At 36.1% G+C, this 19,428-nt stretch overlaps 11 protein-coding genes across 11 annotated transcripts; 7 read left to right on the top strand and 4 right to left on the bottom strand. All coding sequences in view use genetic code 12, as the record gives it.

The window, feature by feature from the left end:
• Window positions 1-241: 241 nt before the first annotated feature.
• Window positions 242-1,585, top strand: CAALFM_C704090CA (uncharacterized protein; the record flags this gene model as incomplete). Its single annotated transcript, XM_710122.1, has 1 exon — window positions 242-1,585. One exon carries the CDS (start codon window positions 242-244, stop codon window positions 1,583-1,585), a length of 1,344 nt encoding a protein of 447 aa, XP_715215.1.
• A 1,256-nt stretch (window positions 1,586-2,841) lies between these two features.
• CAALFM_C704080CA (uncharacterized protein) lies at window positions 2,842-3,642 on the top strand (the record flags this gene model as incomplete). Its single annotated transcript, XM_710123.1, has 1 exon — window positions 2,842-3,642. The coding sequence occupies one exon, from the start codon at window positions 2,842-2,844 to the stop codon at window positions 3,640-3,642; it is 801 nt and encodes a 266-aa protein (XP_715216.1).
• A 1,331-nt stretch (window positions 3,643-4,973) lies between these two features.
• On the top strand, window positions 4,974-5,363 carry CAALFM_C704070CA (uncharacterized protein; the record flags this gene model as incomplete). The annotated part of the gene is made up of 1 exon (XM_710126.1): window positions 4,974-5,363. The coding sequence occupies one exon, from the start codon at window positions 4,974-4,976 to the stop codon at window positions 5,361-5,363; it is 390 nt and encodes a 129-aa protein (XP_715219.1).
• A 185-nt stretch (window positions 5,364-5,548) lies between these two features.
• CAALFM_C704060WA (uncharacterized protein) lies at window positions 5,549-7,270 on the bottom strand (the record flags this gene model as incomplete). Its single annotated transcript, XM_710129.1, has 1 exon — window positions 5,549-7,270. One exon carries the CDS (start codon window positions 7,268-7,270, stop codon window positions 5,549-5,551), a length of 1,722 nt encoding a protein of 573 aa, XP_715222.1.
• A 209-nt stretch (window positions 7,271-7,479) lies between these two features.
• Window positions 7,480-8,475, bottom strand: HLJ1 (type I HSP40 co-chaperone; the record flags this gene model as incomplete). The annotated part of the gene is made up of 1 exon (XM_710131.1): window positions 7,480-8,475. The coding sequence occupies one exon, from the start codon at window positions 8,473-8,475 to the stop codon at window positions 7,480-7,482; it is 996 nt and encodes a 331-aa protein (XP_715224.1).
• A 500-nt stretch (window positions 8,476-8,975) lies between these two features.
• On the top strand, window positions 8,976-10,241 carry NPT1 (nicotinate phosphoribosyltransferase; the record flags this gene model as incomplete). The annotated part of the gene is made up of 1 exon (XM_710132.1): window positions 8,976-10,241. The coding sequence occupies one exon, from the start codon at window positions 8,976-8,978 to the stop codon at window positions 10,239-10,241; it is 1,266 nt and encodes a 421-aa protein (XP_715225.1).
• Window positions 10,242-10,486: 245 nt separating this feature from the next.
• On the top strand, window positions 10,487-13,429 carry KAP120 (Kap120p; the record flags this gene model as incomplete). Its single annotated transcript, XM_710133.1, has 1 exon — window positions 10,487-13,429. The coding sequence occupies one exon, from the start codon at window positions 10,487-10,489 to the stop codon at window positions 13,427-13,429; it is 2,943 nt and encodes a 980-aa protein (XP_715226.1).
• Window positions 13,430-13,649: 220 nt separating this feature from the next.
• Window positions 13,650-14,501, top strand: PRE5 (proteasome core particle subunit alpha 6; the record flags this gene model as incomplete). Its single annotated transcript, XM_710134.1, has 1 exon — window positions 13,650-14,501. One exon carries the CDS (start codon window positions 13,650-13,652, stop codon window positions 14,499-14,501), a length of 852 nt encoding a protein of 283 aa, XP_715227.1.
• Window positions 14,502-14,625: 124 nt separating this feature from the next.
• On the bottom strand, window positions 14,626-16,542 carry CAALFM_C704010WA (Hsp70 family ATPase; the record flags this gene model as incomplete). Its single annotated transcript, XM_710135.1, has 1 exon — window positions 14,626-16,542. One exon carries the CDS (start codon window positions 16,540-16,542, stop codon window positions 14,626-14,628), a length of 1,917 nt encoding a protein of 638 aa, XP_715228.1.
• Window positions 16,543-16,715: 173 nt separating this feature from the next.
• On the bottom strand, window positions 16,716-18,374 carry CAALFM_C704000WA (uncharacterized protein; the record flags this gene model as incomplete). The annotated part of the gene is made up of 1 exon (XM_710137.1): window positions 16,716-18,374. The coding sequence occupies one exon, from the start codon at window positions 18,372-18,374 to the stop codon at window positions 16,716-16,718; it is 1,659 nt and encodes a 552-aa protein (XP_715230.1).
• Window positions 18,375-18,608: 234 nt separating this feature from the next.
• On the top strand, window positions 18,609-19,415 carry CAALFM_C703990CA (putative tRNA acetyltransferase; the record flags this gene model as incomplete). The annotated part of the gene is made up of 1 exon (XM_710138.1): window positions 18,609-19,415. The coding sequence occupies one exon, from the start codon at window positions 18,609-18,611 to the stop codon at window positions 19,413-19,415; it is 807 nt and encodes a 268-aa protein (XP_715231.1).
• Window positions 19,416-19,428: the final 13 nt, after the last annotated feature.

Below are 19,428 nucleotides of genomic sequence, written 5' to 3'. Positions count from 1 at the left end.
TGTTGCCGATTTCTACCCAACGGATATAAGCTGACGGCCGATTCTTAAAGAGAATTTCTTTTTTTTTCTATTGTTGTACACGTTCTTTCTTTCTTTCTTTCCGCATTTTATTCTTCCCGTTATCAATTGGGGGCTTTTGCTTTTTTTTTTTTGCAGTACTTACTCATCATATAAATACAAGATTTGAATCTTGCTGTTTTGTATTTTTTCTTTTGATCTCTATATCATCAAGAAACTACACATGTCGACCGAAACAGTAACTTCCACCACTACCACTAGTCCTTCAACGAGCAAACGTCAGAAAGTGAGTGAATTCAATGATGGTAGAAAAACCCCATCTTATCCCTGGCTCCAAAGTGCCACTGACTGGTTTAAACAAAGTTTAAAACCTTCATATGCTGATGAGCAAGTTGAGAGACGATTGCTTTCGTATTTGCCATTTTTCCCTGAATCAGATGGTCTGCGCCGTGCAAGTGTAATCAACACAGATATTGGAAACGGGAACTATATTCATGAATTGTTTATTGAAAATCTAGAAAAAGACACATCAAAGGATGCGTCGTCAACAAAGGAAATTGTATTAGTGCACGGGTATGCTGCTTCCTTGGGATTGTTTATAGACAATTTTGATTCATTGTCGAGAATACCAGGGATCAAAATTCACGCAATAGATTTGCTTGGGTTTGGGTTGAGTTCTAGACCGAAATTCCCTCAATTTCCATCGAAAACTAAACAAGATATTTATAAAGTGGAAGATTGGTTCATTGATTCTTTGGAGACGTGGAGAAAAAAACGTAATATTGGAAAATTCATTTTGATGGGTCATTCCTTTGGTGGATATTTGAGTTGTGCGTATGCCTTGAAATATAATAAAAAGATCATTGAGCGTGGGATATCCCTGAATTTGATTGAAAAGTTGATACTCATTAGTCCTGTTGGTGTTGAACGCAGTCAGTATTCGTTATTGAAAAAGGAAACAAATCTCACTCCACAGGTGTCTCCCGAACAGGAATTATTGGTTAATCAAGAAGATATAGTGCACGGCAACGAAATAGAACAAGATCCACGAACCAGAACAAGACGATTGTTGGAGTACATGTGGGTGCATAATTACTCGCCGTTTGCAATCATTAGAAATGCCGGTCCTTTCAAATCTAAACTCATATCCAGGTGGACAACACATAGATTTTCCCACGTCTACTACCAGGATGAGCAACAATTTAAAAATATCCATGATTATATATACAGGATCTTCAATGGCAAAGGCTCAGGTGAATATGCCCTCACCAGGGTATTAGATGTTGGTGCTGTGGCGAAATTGCCCTTATTAGACAGGTGTCCAGAAAAGTTTGTCAAAATGAAATTGCCAACATTGTGGTTATATGGTGATAAAGATTGGATGAATGATGAAGCTGGATTAGAAATGACTAATGAGATAAACGATTTATCAATCAAGGAAAATTCCGAAAAACTTGCCAGTTTCCATATCATATCGAATGCTGGACACCATCTTTACCTTGACAATCCACCGGAATTTGCTAAAATTGTATTTCAATTTTTAAAGTTTAAGAAAGGGAAAGTATAAAGGATGTATAGATAGATAGTCGTAATTGATAATTTGTTTATTGTATGGGTGTAAACTAAGAGAAATTACTAGCGTGTAATGCTACTTTGAGATATTTTCTGTCTGCAAAAGCATGTTCGTAGTTGAACTTCAGATTGTAGTAAGAGTGAAAGAAGTTGTTGAAATCATGTTTGTGTCAACTTGTTGAATATTTTTTCGGTGATTGTTTCAATAATCACATACTAATGTGAAATTAATTTTAGAACTTTGTAACTACCTAACACTAGTGTTTACTTATGAATAATACCCCCTATTCTACACTCATGCTGATGGATGTACTTTTATAAGCCTCGTTACTACAATTAATGGAATGTATTACAAACCGGTTCTAGGAAAGACTTGCTTTGTAGATTCTCTAAAACCATTCATCACCTGCTTCAATTAACCTCATTTCTGATACAGAAAATTCCAACCTCATGCAATTATGAGAACAAGCTGATAGCTAGTAAGGTGCATGGTTGCATACATTGCTATTAACATGTTCAAGGTTATTTTGCAGTCGTGCAAAAGTTATACTATTTTTAGTAATACTTTGTGGTGGTCGTTTCATCATTTTTTCTCTTACAAAGTTTCAGCTTTGAATGCAAAAAAATAGTTGTTAGCCTTTCCTTTAAGCCCTGATTCGGGCTTTGACCACAAGTATAGAGAATTCGCTTCTAAAATTGAATGATTGCAAAGTAGAAAAGTTTTAATGGCATGCTTTTTTTTTTCAAGTATTAGTGTGTGCTTCATAGTACAGTTGACAGATAATTACAAATTAGTAGTTGATATGCAATTATAGATGTGTAATTAGATTGTGTAGAGCCTCGCTTAGATTTCCTTGGTGACAGAATCAAAAGAGAATTTTCCCGAAAAATGGTAAGACCTCTGTTATGACTGCAAATGTCAAATACTATGCAGTTCGTGGAAGAAATTACAATTCTCTTACAAAGTTTGTAAATAAGAAAGCGGCAACCCTCCTCTTTGCAACCTTTTGGGTAAGCTATTTCGGTATTTGGTCAACTGTAAGCGAAAAGACTGGCAAGTAGCAGCAGATTCAAGGATAGAGACAAATCAATGATAGCAAATGCCCAACATATTCAACTGAATCATGAAGACTGTATCTTCTGATTCTTTCAACCCTAGCATGGGTATAAATGGGGGACAACATTTCCAACTTTCTGATCATTCGAAACGTTCAATAACCAACAAACATTATAGTTTAATCTACAACAAAAATGAAATTCACTAAAGTCATCACTGCTGCTTGTATTGCTTCTTCTGTTGAATCTGCTGCTGTTCCAAACTTAGACAAGAGAGGAGGTGGAAGATGGAAAGGTGGTAAAGGTGGAGAGCCATGTGATACTCCAAAAGCTCCAGCCCCAGTTCCTACAACTACTCCATGTGACACACCAGTACCAGTCCCAACTACCACTCCATGTGACACACCAACTACTCAAGCTCCAGTTCCAACTACTAGCACTTCTCCATGTGATACTCCAACTACTAGCACCACTCCATGTGATACTCCAACTACTATTACAACTCCTTGTGATACTCCAACTACTCAAGCTCCAACACCAGCTACCACTTCTTGTCAAACTAATGTTGCTCCTGTTCCTTCTGGAGGTAATAATGGTGGCAATAATGGTGGTAATAATGGAGACAATAATGGTGGTAACAATGGTGGTAATAATGGTGGTTCTGGAGATGACTGTGATGATGATGGAAATGGTACCGACAACGATTCTGACAATGATTCTGATAATGATGCTGGTGATCATTCAGATGATGATTGTGACGACGGAAATGGAACAGACAATGACTCTGATAACGATTCCGACAATGATGCTGGTGACAACTCTGATGACGATTGTGATGACGATGGGAATGGCACCGATAATGATTCAGACAATGACTCTGATAATGATTCTGGTGACAATTCAGATGATGACTGTGATGACGGAAATGGAACAGACAATGACTCAGACAATGACTCTGATAATGATTCTGGTGACAACTCGGATGACGATTGTTAAGTATTTACCAGTCTTTCTGAATAAGTTTGCTTATTTTTTAGTTTAGCTCTTTTTATGTTTTCTGTTTTTGTAATACCCATATTAGTTTTAAGATTAGTTGTTTATATGATATCAATATACAATTACTATGGCTTTAAATTATGTGCTTACTGTTTGATGTTGTTGATCCACATAAAGAAGATCAATACGGATCTTCAAAGTGATTGAATCAAAGTTTGGTGCTACCTCAGATTTGAACAGTAGCTTGGCTACATTGAAGAGGTTAATCGTATACTGTAACAATTGAAAAGTCGATAATTGTTATGGTTACATAATTTTGCAGCAAGTAGAACTAGGATTCTAGATTTCCATATTCAACCTGATAATAAATTATGTTTTATTTTATCCCTATTTATTTTGAGAGGAATAAAATCTTCATTCCGCTAATAGGAACTGGCCCATAACTTGTGAATTCATTGATTATATTGCTATGGTAGTTGATCTGATTGTTGCAGATACTTGGCAGAACACGAACGTTTGTATATAAAAATTTTAAAAATGGTAATTTGTTCGGAAAAGGAACAATTTAAAACAGATATAGAAAGAGGTGTTCGTGCATGGATGCTTGCTTTTACTGCAAATCTTATGATTAGTCGCAACAAACTCATTTTTATTAGCAAAATATTATGGGGTTAGGTTTCAGCAACGAATGCGAAAAAATAACAACCTATACAAGCTTCCGCTGATCTTGCTAGTTAAATTTAGCAAGAATAACTTTCAAAACCTTCTTACTGATTATGATCATTTGGACTAGTGTAAAAGATAGGTGATCATTAATGATAATGAAAATTGGTAAAACTCTCAATTGTTCAAATTTTTTAAGAGTATCTGGTATGTGGTGGTCATGGCAAACTACAGCATTTAGCTCTTACTTTGCAGCAACCTAAAATACCCTTAATGAGTATTCTAGAAGAAAGTATTGTTAGTAAATTATACCTCTTTTCCTAGATTTAACTGAATTAAAAACCATTTATCATTTGCTAAAACCGATAATCGTGAACAAGAATATTTGAAACTGAACTAAAAACATAAACATAAAGCACTTGCGATTTTCCATATCTGTAGTTAATTAATCCCAATTAGTACATCTAATAGGTAATTATAACCAAAACGGAAGTATATCAGGGTCTCATAGGCTTGATGATGTGAAAAAACAATTGAGATGAGTATCAAATAATGATGACCCCTTCAAATTTGTTCAACTATAAATTGAAATGAATTTCCTCTCCAATTCTATTCTCTACTTCTGACAACACTAATCAATACCATTGATACAATAGCACCCAATCAAAATGAAATTTACTACAATTGCTGCTGCTGCCTTTATTGCTTGTTCCGTTGAAGCTACTTTTCTCCCACTTTTGAAGCTTGGTGGAGGTTGGAAAGGTGGTAACAATGAACCTCCATGTGATACCCCAGCTCCTCCACCTCCACCACCACCACCAGCTCAAACTACTCCATGTGATACACCTCCAGCTCCACCAGCACCAACCACCCCTTGTGACACTCCTCCAGCTGAAACTACCCCATGTGACACTCCCCCAGCTCAACCAACTCCATGTGAAACCGAAGGCGGTTCAGGCGGTAATGGTGGTTCCGGAGGCTACGGTGGTGGTGGTATTATTGGTAGTATCATTGGTAAAAAAGTCAAATTTATTGAAGGTTTATTGGGTGGCCATTAAACATGCTACAGAAATACATTCTATAATTTACTACAGATGCATTCCTTTTAAGGTACTCTGTTCTTCGTTATTTCACTACACGTATATATATTAAAAATAGTTTTATCTAAATAAATGATACCCGTTTATATTACTTTTTTGTAAAGTAGATACGATAAATTGCATTCTTCCTACTATAACGTATCCTATTGTAGTTTATTTATTTCCCCAGTTATATGTTGCTGAATTTCGTGCAATTTCTGTTTATGTTTAGCAAAGATTCTAGAAAACTCCAAATCCAATTCTTTTTGTAGTTCATTCCGTTTTTCAAGGACATTGTACTCAATAGCTTTCAACTTATTCACAATATTGGAAGAAAATAAAATCAAGCTCTCATTTATGTAGTTGTAATCTGACATTGGAGCGGCATTATCTTGAAGTGTTAGCTCTTTATTTGCTGGGTTTTTCAATAAATTAGTTACATTTGGATTATCTTCCTTTGTTGTCTCTCCAGTTGCAGTATCCAAATCAAATTGACCACAGTTACTATTGTTGTATCTCTTTTCATCACTATCAAAGGATTTTTCAATTTCATCCGTTTCTTCTTCTTCCATAAATAGCAAACTTTTTGAACTCCTCCCACTATCAACGTTTTCGGAACCCACACTTTTAGTGCTATTTCCCTGTTTATGCATATCTCTATCCACTCTATATTTGCGGTGCTTTCTGGGACGGGACATTTCAGATATGTCAAAGAAGTCCCATGGTTCTGATCTTGATACTTTGCGTTTTCTCGTCGCAACAACCATCATCTGATTTTGTGAAGTTCTAGGGTTTGAACTTTCTTTTTGGCTCAGGGGGACTTGAATTTTGGAGTTCACGGATATTTTTCTTCGTGGGGAGATAACTTTGAAAAACTTTACCAACCAATGATAATGTGCATTGTATTTTAAACTTATTTCCAAGCAGGTATCCAAAATATCGTGGTCTCCAACTTTGATGGAAAACTTGTTCATGTATTTGAATATCAGCATTTCTTCGGATCGCAATTGGCGTTGGCTGCTGCATTTGAAGTTTAACCTTAACACAGAGTTAGGCAATGCTCTAAAACTACTCAATGTGACCAAATTGATATAGTATGTTTCTGTTTGATCCTTTTTCAATTGATGCCATAGAATCAAAAGGGAACGATTTATCGGTTGCAAATAAAACCTCGACTGTTTATCAATGATTTGATTTTTCAAAACAACTGTACACGGGATAAAGTCAGAAAATTTGGGGTTTACTGAATGGATGTACCGAATGTATGGTGTGACCAAGTTTGGAATAAATTCGGGTTCAAGTTGCAAATTGACAAATAAAGAAATTAGATTTGTGAGCGTAGTTATTCCACTATTTCTCCATAGCAAATTTTTAAACTTCCTTATATTTTCCTTAGTGTTTATTGATTCCTTCACCAACGAGAACATGTAATCCACTTGAACTATGTTTAGCAAGATTTTTGAGCTGATCCAAGATACGACGGGATTGTCACACAAAGCACATTCAATAACCTTGTGCAATACTCTAAAGTCGTGGGTAAAAACTGTGGTTCTAAGCAATATTGGCCAAAGCATTTGGATTTCTGGATATATAACCAACCTAATAAACTTACTAAGATATAAGTTTATTGCAAACCAACTCAACTTGTCATCAACATATTCTTGTTGGATAATCATTTGCAAAAACTTGTCAATACTATCAATTAACAACGGTTTGCATTTATCGATATCAATCAATGGTTCGTCCTCAATCTTAATTAGCAATGTGTTCAAGTTGGACATTTCGTTATTGTATAATAGTGATTTCTTCTGAGAACCAAGACCAATGCTGCACACGCGACCAATAAAGAGCAGAAACGCTTCTGTAAATTCACTTAGACTTGGCATCTATACACATGCATGTAGAAAAACTAAGAATTGACGGATACTATGAAAAAAAAAAAAATGTGTTGTTGTCTGAGCAAAAATTTGTTGTATCTACTTTTGGAACCCTGAATCAAAACTACGAGAAGGAAGCTCGGCATCTTCAATAATTTAAAATTGCCCCGTTCTTGATTTACTCTTTAAAAATTATATTGTATTAACTAGAGTATTCTCTAAAGTAAATTTAAACCTTTCAATATGTCACAATTTGGTGTTGGGAAATTTTCTGCCCGCTGTAATTTCTCACTATCAACACTAAACCAGCCATATGCATCCTCAATCAACTGATCTTTGTGTATTTGTTCTTTGGAACACTTGGCTCGTTTGTCGGATATAAACAAGTTCTCTACTTTGGAATCGTAATTTCTTAATTGTCTTTTGGACTTCGACCCATGCTTTTCCTGGAATTTGTCAGTGACATAGAATGGTATATTGTATTTTGGTGTATTCCTCTGTATGTTATATTCTTGAGATGGAACAAAGGAATACTCTGGAGATGTGTCACCGGAAAATATGGCTGATAATATTGGTACAATTAAAAGCATCAAAATAGGCAATATACCTTTCAATGCCTCAAACAAGGATGGTTGCTCTTCTCCATTAGGTCCAGTTTGTTCTCTTCCATTTGGTGACTGTGCTCTTGGTCTTCTTGTAGTTCTTCTATATCTCATGAACGGATCAGCGCCCCCGTTTCCATATGATTGGAATGTGAACCCGTTCCCTCCAAATGTGAATGTTGGCCCTGATGCGAAAGGACTTCCACGTGGACCGCCACCACCACCAAAAAACATATTGAACAAGTCATCTTCAAATGGATTATTTGCAAACCCTGATCTTCCAGAGAATGAACTGCTTGGGAAGCCACCAGACGCCGCACTGGCATTGTTGATTCTTGAAGTAGGGTCCGAACCGGTTTGGTCAAATATTCTCTTCTTTTGTGGGTCACTCAACACCTCCCATGCTTTATTTAAAATCTTGAACGCTTCTGATGATCTTGGATGAGGGTTTTTATCAGGATGGCACTTTATAGCTAGCTTCCTGTATGATTTTTTTATTTCGCCCTCACTGGCGGATTTCTCCACCGACAAAATTTCATAAAACTGATGGGGCTTGTACGATAAGACTTTTAAAACTATTGATTCTTGCTCTTTTGTATAGGATGAGGACATGACGGAATGTTTGAAATATATTGAACACTTGTTATGTCAAGTGGAAGAATCTAGAGAAAAACCAAACAAAAAAAAAAAATTTCCCTTTAGTCTTAATTTTCAATATTCGCAAGTATTACATTACGAGGGGAAAAAAATCATTAGGTGTTATCATTGAAAAAACCCAAAACTTTACAAAAATAGGTAAACTTGAGCTTCTCTACCGAAAATCCGACAAACAACTGGCATAGTTTATATCGTCAATGTCACATAACGCACAACACCCAAGTACCAATTATTTGTTGGGTAGGAGAACATGTTCAAACTTGGACTTTGTTTTTCCTTCCTATTTGGGTCCAGAGCTCACCTCTTTTTAGCATTCTGGCTGGATTCGTTTTTTTCTGCCTGCTCGTGCCGAACTAGGTTTATCAAAAGTTCAACGTTTTTTTTTTATTGGCAATTTATACTTTTCAGTTACTTCATCGAATACCATTTGCCGAGGCAAGCTATAGTTATTGACCATGAATGGAACTGAAGATAAACCAGTCATCAAATCCTTCTTGGATACCGATTTATACAAATTGTTTATGCATGCAGCGGTCAACAAACAGTTTCCTGATGTCCCAGTGAAATACAGGTATACCAATAGAACTCCTCAATTGAAGTTAAATAGCCAAGCCATATCGTGGTTGAAAAAGCAAATCGAGTATTTGGGTGATTTAAGATTTTCTGCAGAAGAGATTTTGTATTTGCATAGAGTATTGCCGCAATTGCCATCAGACTATTTAGAATATTTGGCGGACTTCAAATTAGTCCCATCGTCCCAGATCAAATATTTGGATAATGATGAAGGGGACTTCGAATTGGAAATTGTCGGTAAGTGGAATGACACTATACTTTATGAGATTCCGTTATTGGCATTAGTGTCTGAAGCTTATTTTAAGTTTGTTGACACCGACTGGAATTACGAAGGTCAGTACGCTTTAGCACAAAAAAAGGCCAAGCAGTTAATTAGCAATGAATGTAATTTCAGTGAATTTGGAACTAGAAGAAGAAGATCATACGAGTCACAAGAAATTGTTATCAAGGCAATCAAAGACGTGCAAATAGACACTCAATCAAAGTACATTGCTGGTACGTCGAACGTTTATTTTGCCATGAAATATGATTTGCCACCTATAGGCACTGTTGCACATGAATGGTATATGGGAATTGCATCAATCACACAAGATTATGTGCATGCAAATAAATTGGCTATGGATTATTGGATTGATACATTTGGAGCAAAATATGCAGGGTTGGCCTTGACAGATACTTTTGGAACAGACAACTACTTGACAATGTTTGTTGCTCCCTATGTAAATGAATACTCTGGAGTTAGGCAAGATTCGGGGGATCCTGAATTGTATGCTGAGAAAATTGCCCGTCATTATGAAAAAATGGGTATAGCGAAAAATACCAAGATCATTTGTTTCAGTGACTCCTTGAACGTTGAAAAATGTTTGAAATATAAAAATACAGCAGATAAATTGGGATTAATCAGTACTTTTGGAATTGGTACGTTTTTCACAAATGATTTCAATAAGTTGTCAAATGGCGAAAAGTCTCAGCCAATGAACATTGTCATTAAAATTAAGGAGGCAAACGGTAAACCAGCCATTAAGATTAGTGATAATATTGGAAAGAATATGGGTGATCAGGCTACTGTTGATAGAGTCAAACAAGAATTAGGATATACAGAAAGAACATGGTCTGAAGGAGACGAAACTCATAGATGGTCTAAGTAGAGGGTCGTGTATAGTATTCGAATTTAATGTGTGTAAGCCCTACCAAACAGTTGAGTGATTCCTTTTTTTTTCTTCTTCTTTCGTTCTTTTTCGGAATGACTAGATGAGTATACATTTTTTATCCGGACAATAAGCACTTTACCAAACCTTGTTTGAGATTTCTATATTTATGAAGTGCTGAGCTGCAACTTAAATAAATTTGAAAAAAAAAATCTATATATTGAATTATTGCTCTGTTTTAAAGGATGGAGTTAAACTATGAGAATTTGGTGTCAGTTTTGACTTTTGCCAGCAAATCAGAAAGAAGTTTGGAACAACAGAATGCAGAATCTCAATTGAAGAGTTGGGAAATTGTCCCTGGATACCATTATTTACTACAAGAAGTGTATTTGAATACCGATCTACCTTTACAAATTCGTTGGTTGGCGATAATCTGTTTTAAAAATGGTGTTGATAAGTATTGGAAGAGTTCACGAAGTAATTCCATTCAAAAACAAGAAAAACAACAAATAATTGCAAAGAGTATGGATTTGATAAATGAAAAGAATAACCAATTGATGTTACAAAATGCGTATTCGATTTCAAAAATTGCCCGATTTGATTTCCCCCTGGATTGGCCAAATTTATTTGATGATATAATTAGCAGTTTGGAGAAATATGTGTTTGTTGAAAATAACCTTGTGGCTACAAACAATATGTTGATTATTTTGAATCGGATAATAAAAACGTTGTCAACTGTTAAAATTGGAAGAGCACGTCATGCCATGCAAGCAAAAGCAGCAATCGTTGTCAATGTCTTGGTCAAATTGTACTCAAAGTTCTTTACAATGTGGACATCAAATTTGGATTTCACTATAATGCAGATCTGTTATTTGTGTTTAAAAAATTTGAGACGAATTATACCTGAGGGTTTTGATCAACCACACAAGGACCAGGACATTGTTGAATTCTTGAATAATACAATTGATCACTTGCAAATGATAGTGTTGGAACATGATAAGTTCAATACAGATTTGTTGGAACGTTATGTCAAGTGCTATAGCAAGCTATATGTTTCGTTGATCAAAACAAACCCTACCAGTTTTATATTGTTGCCTTGTTGTGAAAAAATACTCACAACATTTCTTTCGATATTAGAACAGAAGGCAGAAGTGATCTACAACTCATCTGAAGACAATGATTTTTGGGAAATTTTGGCTTTGAGGAGTTTTAGTATATTAAAGAAGGTTTTGGCATATATTTATAGAGCAGGTGCGGTTACGTTAAAACAAAAAAATGACAAAATGGAAGTCCAGACCGCTCGAAACAAATTGTCTGGTAATTTTTTCACTCCCGATTTGATCCAGAACCTTTGTGATCTTGTAATAACTTGGTACCTTCGATTAAAACCATCAGATTTGGAAAGTTGGTTGCTTGACCCAGAAGAATGGTGTAATGAAGAGTTTTCGTCTAGTTGGGAGTATCAAATTCGTCCTTGTGCAGAAAACTTTTATCAAGACTTGATTAAATATTTCCCAGATTTGCTAGCTGAATTTGTTTTGAATAAAATTAGCACCGGTTTGATGGAAAATGCGTCTGTTGACAAGATCTTGATCAGAGACTCTATATTGTGTACCTTCCAACTCTCAGGGCATGCCATTAGTGATCATGTGAACTTTGACAATTTGTTGGAAACTGTTTTTATACCAGAAGGTTTGAAGAATGATTTGGTTGAAAACAAAATCTTGAAGCGCAGAGTTTGTTTGATTATTTCTGAATGGGTCAGTATCCAATGTTCAAGAGAGCTGAGAGTGTCTATTTACAAGTTGTTGTTAAATTTCTTGCAACCAGAAAATAAAATCAACGATAAGATTGTTAAGATTTCGGCTGTTCAAACGTTGTGTGCTGTTGTTGACGATTGGGATTTCAGCAAAACTGATTTTCAACCATTTTTAAATGATTTTGTCAAGTTGATAATTGGGTTGCTTGATGAATTCAAGTTTACAGAATCTAAACTATACATTTTAAACACATTGGCCAAAGTCATTGAAAAGTGTAATCCATTGGTCGATTATCAAACATTGCTTGATATATTGCAAATCATTCCTCCCAACTGGGAAACTACTGAAAACGAACAGATTATTAAGACTTCATTATTGAGGTTGTTGAGAAGTTTGGTTGTATCGTTAAATGAGAACTCCATGGAAACACACCAGATTGCCATTCCTTTGATTAAGGCATGTTGTTCCGAAAATCTGGATGTCTATTTGCTTGTTTCTGAAGATGGATATGACTTGTGGCTAGCGTTGTTGCAATTTTGTCCTGTCACACAGAACTTGAATTCAGAATTGGTCGAATTGTTTCAATTGATCCCAGTTGGATTAAGAAACTCAACTGAGATTCTTCCAACAATCTTGTCAATTATCAGAAGTTATGCCTTGTATGCGCCCGATGTATTTTCTGAAGATTTGGCATCAGAAATATTCCAAGTTATTGGGAACTATTTAAGTAAAATGAGAGATGATGCGTATGCCATTTTTATTGCGTTAATGGATATATTGTTGATTAATCCAAGAGACGAGATGATAGATAGAATTGTTTCAAGCGGTTTATTCAACTCTATGGTTCGTTATGTGTTGGACGATAGCATGAGCAACTTCTTAATTGCTAGAATGTATTTATTGTTTTCTAGGATTGCCATGAAAGAGTATTTTCTCAAAATTTTAGATGTTACTTCTGTTGACTTGAAATTGTTTTTCGAAAGATGGTTAGAATATTACAACCACAATGGGAACCCAAGAAATAAAAAAATCAATTTGTTGGGGTTACTTTCAGTTTTGTCTTATTCTGTTCCACAAAAAATAGAAGTGTTGTGGGAGTTGTCTCCTAAAATAATTAAAAACACATTGTTCTTCTTGGAAGAAGTAAACGAAGACACAAACGGACGGTGTGATTCATACAATTCCAATTTGATTTACGATGACATAGATGATTATTCGTATTTGGATCCTGATATCAAAGCAAACGGTGAAAAATTGAGATACCATGCATTATTAGATCAGTTTGATCGAGTTTATTCTGTCAATCTTTTGCTGCTTTTAAAAGAATGTATGGGTGGTTTAAGACAGCAGTTGGGTGATACCGATTTCAACAATTTCATTCAATTGAATGACAGTTACACCATAGAAAAACTAAGAGAAATCATGTAAGTTAGTAGAAAGTATAGCTACACAGCGTATTTAAACTTCTTGTTCAAGTTTGTTCCAAAATCATGGTGAGTACACTACCCGCTCAATTTCTTTTTGATTTTTTTCGCTTCTCTACTTTCTTTTGCGTGCCAGATAATCAGTGGCAAAGCGGAAGAAAAAGTGAATTTGTTTCACCAGCTAGTTTCCTTCACATCTCCCACCAGATCAGATCAATTGAGCTATGTTTAGAAATAATTACGATAACGATTCAGTCACATATTCACCTACAGGTAGATTATTCCAAGTCGAGTATGCTTTAGAAGCTATTAAACAAGGAAGTGCAGCTGTTGGTTTAACGTCGAATGATTATGTTGTGTTAGTAGCTCTAAAAAGAAATGCAGAGGAATTGGGATCTTACCAAAAGAAGATCATAAAAATTGATGATCACATGGGAGTGGCATTGGCTGGTTTGGCACCGGATGCTAGAGTTTTATCTAATTTTTTAAGAAAACAAGCAATGCAATGTAAAATGGTTTTCAATCGTCCAATTCAAACCTATAAAGCAGTTTTGTCAATTGCTGATAAAGCCCAAGAAAATACACAAACTTATGGATCTAGGCCATATGGTGTCGGGTTGTTGATTGCTGGATATGATGAAACAGGGGCACACCTTTTTGAGTTTCAACCTAGTGGAAGCGTCTTGGAATATTTTGGAGCCGCCATAGGAGCAAGATCCCAAGCAGCTCGTACATATTTAGAAAGAAATTTAGAAGAAATAAAGAAATGTGATGACGTTGAGAAGTTGGTACTCCATGGATTATATGCTTTGAGAGATACGTTGTCTCAAGACGTTGAATTGACATTTAAAAACACCAGTGTTTCAATTGTTGGTAAAGATCAAAGTTTTGTATCGTATGACGATGAAAATGTGCAACAATGGTTGGATAAATTAGACTCTGTCTCGAACGCTAGAAATAGAGATGGCGATGATGATGAGGATGGTGATGAACAAGAAGAGGGTAATGCAACCCAAGCTCAAGAAGGAGAAGGTACTGAAGCACCAGCAGAAGACAGAATGGAAACTGACGAGTAAGACTGGGAGAACAGAGCATGACTTAGTAGTAGTTTCTTAGGGGCAGATATAGAAGCAAGATTTCTACAATGAAAAACAAGATACAAAACAAAATGTAGTTAACGATGATTATATATATACATGTCTAATTTTTACTCTCTTTATCTTGTTGCTGCTTTAATGCTACTTTCTGTATTGCCTCCATGCAAGTCTTTTGCATTTCGTTTACTTTTTGGTTTAGGATATTGGGATGATGTAATTTCTCTCCTGATCTTATTTCATCAATCATTTCTTTGATGGTATTGGCATACTCTTTTATTGTCTTCTTCTCTTCGTCCTCCATCAATTCCCCGAATTGGATCAATGCGGTCTCCGTATCTGTACATAAAATTTCTGCACGAGAAGCATGTTCATACAACCTTTTCTTTTCCTCGTCGGCTTTCTTGTTCCGGTTACTTTCTTGGATCATTTTTTCGACCTCCGCATCGGTCAAGCCAACTTCAGTTACTTGTATTGCCACGGTATTTGGTTTCCCGTAGTGTTCCAGATCCTTTGGATATGGTGTCTTGTCTGTTGCACTGACGTTTATAATACCATCGGCATCTATTTCAAAGGACACGGCAATTTGTGGAGTCCCCTTTGGTCCTTGCGGGATATTTGAAAGCTTGAATTGGCCAATATGCTTGTTGTCTTTGACCAATGTTCTTTCTCCTTGATAAACACCTATTTCAACACCCGTTTGGCCGTCTACAGCTGTGGAAAACATTTGCTCCTTTTTAATTGGAACAGCAGAGTTACGGGGTATTAGTGGAGTAAAAATTCCCCCATAAGTCTCGATCCCTAATGACAATGGTGTAACATCCAATAATACCACATTTTTAACTTGTCCGGATAATACTGCACCTTGAATTGCTGCACCTAACGCAACTGCTTCGTCGGGGTTCACAGCAGTACTCGGTTTTTTGCCAAACAAGTCCTGTACCATTTTCCTGATCTGGGGCATTCTTGTCATTCCACCAACTAACAAAACCTCATCAATATCCTTGAATTTTAATTCGGCGTCTCGCACACATCGTTTGACTGGGTCGATCGTCTTTTCTATAATAGGCATCACCATCTTGGTGAACTCTTGCGATGTCAAAGTCTGCTTAATGTGCTTGTCTTGGGACACGAATGGTATATTTATTTCAATCTCGTCCGAATGGTCTAGCTCTATTTTTGCTTTTTCTGCAGCTTCTTTAATACGTTGTACAGCAAATCTATCACCGGATAAATCAATTCCTGTTTCTGCCTTGAAATTTTCCAAGATATAATTCATAATGACAATGTCAAAATCTTCACCTCCCAAATGTGTATTACCATTTGTTGCTCTTACTTCAAACACACCTTCATCTATTTCCAAAATAGATATGTCGAATGTCCCGCCTCCAAGGTCAAATACTGCGATTATCCCATCCTCTCTTGACTTGTCACAGCCATAGGCTAAAGCTGCTGCTGTTGGCTCATTGATGACTCGTAATACGTCCAAGCCTACTAGTTTCCCAGAATTCTTTGTAGCCTGTCTTTGAGAGTCATTGAAATATGCTGGAACTGTGACAACAGCACTGTTGATCTTTTCTTTCAACTGATTTTCAGCAACTTTCTGTAACTTTTGCAAAATAAGTCCCCCGATTTCAGATGGTGATATGGTTTGTCCACTATGCGAGCTCAACATTGCATCACCTTGTTTGCTAGGGATAATCTTATAAGGAACATTGTTTAAATCCCTTTGCACTTCGGTATCCTCAAACTTTCTCCCAATTAATCTCTTTGTTGCAAAAAAGGTGTTTTCGGGGTTTACTACAGCTTGTCTCTTTGCAGGAAGACCAACTAAGGTTTCGCCTTCTTTGCTGAATGCCACAATTGATGGTGTAGTACGTTTGCCTTCTTCGTTTTCAATGATCTGTGGCTCTTGATCTGATCCCATAACTGCAACAGCAGAATTAGTGGTTCCCAAGTCAATTCCAAGTACATGGTGCTTGAACCTTCTAAACGTTATACGGGCAATGTTTTGTCTTAGCATTGTTGAGGTTGTAAGATGAATAGAAGTTGCGGGTACGATCCAGTTTTCTTCTCCGTTCTATTTTTTTACGCTATTTTTTTTTTTGTTTGCGCTTGCTTTGGTAGTAAGCGTCCAAGAGAGACTTCAAACATATGGCCAGGAATAGTGTTTATACATGCTATACAGTACACTTATTACTCTATTATAAATCTAGGTTCTTCACCTTCTCTCAAACTTACTCCCTTGATCCGCACGTATATCAAATTTGCTAAGCCAACCAATTCAACAAACGTTTCAACTTCTTCTGCCTTAACACGGTCCACTACTGTAAATGAAGTGTCACGGAGTCGCTCTAGCTCTCCATATGCATTCAAGACTTGATAGAACAGACTATCGTTGCAGGTCCCAACAACTATTGCAGGAGCATCTGATCTATTGGTAATGACTATTTTACCTTGTAATAAGCTTGGCAGGTAGTTACATGGTAAGTATTGAGGTGCATCTTCAATGAGCAACGAGTAACCACTCAAAATTGGCAATCTACTAAAAATGGGATAGTATATATGATTGGCATTTACAAGAAAGTCTCTGACATTTTGTAGTAATATTTGCATATTGAAATTGCTCACTTCCTTTCTGAATAAACATGGCAATATGAACTGGCCAAAAAAAGTAAAAGTATCGTCGCCATAGGTACTTGGATGACATGGAGGTGATAACACATCTAGCCCATCTAAAAATTTGAGTGCAGTTCCGTAATAACAAATCATAGCCTGTATTTCATCCTTAGTTATCGGCAACAAAGCTCTATTTGCCAATGGTTCCGAAATGGATCTGCACACGTTTAAAAACTTTTCCTTCTTTAACACTCTTGGATGTCCAGCTAAAAATGGGACACAGTAGTCACCAATTAATGCTGTTCCCATAGGAGCTAACAAAAGTTTGGGTTTATCTTCACCACTGGTAATTCTGATATCTAGAGCTTCCAATTCCTCATCAACCACTTTTATCAATGATGATGCTACAAGAAGTTGGTCACCTTTGTGACGACCACTGTACATCGATAACAAGTTGGTGGATTCCATATAGTTGCTTTCCTCACAACGAATGTCACAATAAGATTGGTAAAGTAGCTGGGTATAAAGTGCAACCTTATTAGAATATTCATCAACTGTTTTGAAAGTATACTTATTGTCAACAAGTGGTAACGGATAGTACTCGGTGGTAAGTTTTCTGAGTGTCTCTGCTGCTCCTTCAAGAAACAAATTTCGAGCTTTAATTAATTTAAAACTCTTTTTCTGTAACAAGCTGAAGGCAAACCAAAATGATTCGTAGGACCTGGAATTCAATGGCTCTTCAGAGAACTTAGTAAGCATTTTTATACCAATATTGAAACTTTGACCAGCAACCAAATTGGCTAGAAATACGCCTTTTGAAAATTCAACAGTATTGGATTTATTTCTGATATTTAACTTGATTTGAAAATCTTCTTGACGTAGGAAATATAATAGAGTTGGTAGAAAAACCAAATCTAATGAATACTTGGTAATGTAATCTCGAATTTTATAATTTTTGGATTCATTAAAATCATTCAACTCTCGTTCAATTTCATTGAATCTGCGAAGGTGCTCCTTACAGAGTCGATAATAATTGCTTTCAGGGATAGGCTCTGATATACCGTATAGTTCATAGATTTTGCCAATTTTTTGATTGTACACCATATGCCAAAAGTATGGGTGCAGCAATTTCTCTCTAAATAGCTTGTTGGCTTGACTGAGGTGAAAAATATCTTTGATACTCAAATTTCCAATATCTGAGATATAAAGAATCAAATCCAAAGGGAGGGTCAGCATATCAATTCAGCTATGTAGATGTTAGGGGTATAGTGTAGTTTTCTGAATCTTGCTAGTCGAAGGTAGGGAGTGTGCTAAACGGTGGCCGATATTTTTGTTACGTATTTATTTTTATTGTCGCCCACGCTATTTGTCGCATAGGCCCAAAAAATACATACATGCCAATTTGAAGCATAATTTTTTTCCATTACTTTTCCAATCTCATCACACCCATTAAAGTTGATCATATTAGCAATGGGTAAAAGAAAAGCTGCTGATTCCAATAATCCTCCCAAAAAAAAGTTTAAAAATGTGTCTAAATTGTTGGACCCTAACACTTCTGGTATTTACGTAAGTTGTGCTCGTAGGAAGGAAGCAAATTGTCGTCAGGAATTGCTCAATCTATTGTCAGAGAAAGTTCCCGAATATTTTGATTTGGAGAATGTTGAAGATGACGAAGACGAAACTCAAATTGACAAAAAGGAACTATCAATTGAAGACAAAATCAAACAGGAATTACAAGAACTTGAGGAGTCCAAAAACTCGAAAAAGGAATTGCTTCAACCTGTTGATGTAGATTTGGAGTGTTTGGTGTTTATAAAAACGAAAAAACCTATTGATCCAGAGGTTTTGGTGGAGAAACTATGTAAAGAATGTTATGAGTCTGGACAGAAAACAACCAGGTACACTCAAAAATTGGTCCCAATAATGGACTCATGCAGTTCAACGGGTGATGATCCATTAGAGAAGGTGCGGCAATTGGCTCGAAAAGTGTTGGCAAGACATTTCCATCAAGAGAAGGATCAGAAGCCTGTCAAGTTTGCTGTTCAAGTTTCAAGACGTAATTTCAATGTTTTAAAGTCTGATGTTATAATTAAAACAATAGCTGAATGCGTGGGTAATAGTCACGGACACTCAGTTGATCTTAAAAATTACGACAAATTGATTATTGTTGAATGTTATAAGAATAATATTGGTATGGGTGTAGCTAATAATTTTTTGAAATATAGTAAATACAACTTGCAACAAATATTTGACAAACACCAGGAAGATAACAATTAAATTACAATCACCA

This window comes from Candida albicans, chromosome 7 (genome assembly GCF_000182965.3).
Source record: "Candida albicans SC5314 chromosome 7, complete sequence".
Taxonomy (NCBI): Eukaryota; Fungi; Ascomycota; class Pichiomycetes; order Serinales; family Debaryomycetaceae; genus Candida; species Candida albicans.
Note: the sequence above shows the minus strand (reverse complement) of the source record. Positions and strands in the feature narration are given on the sequence as shown.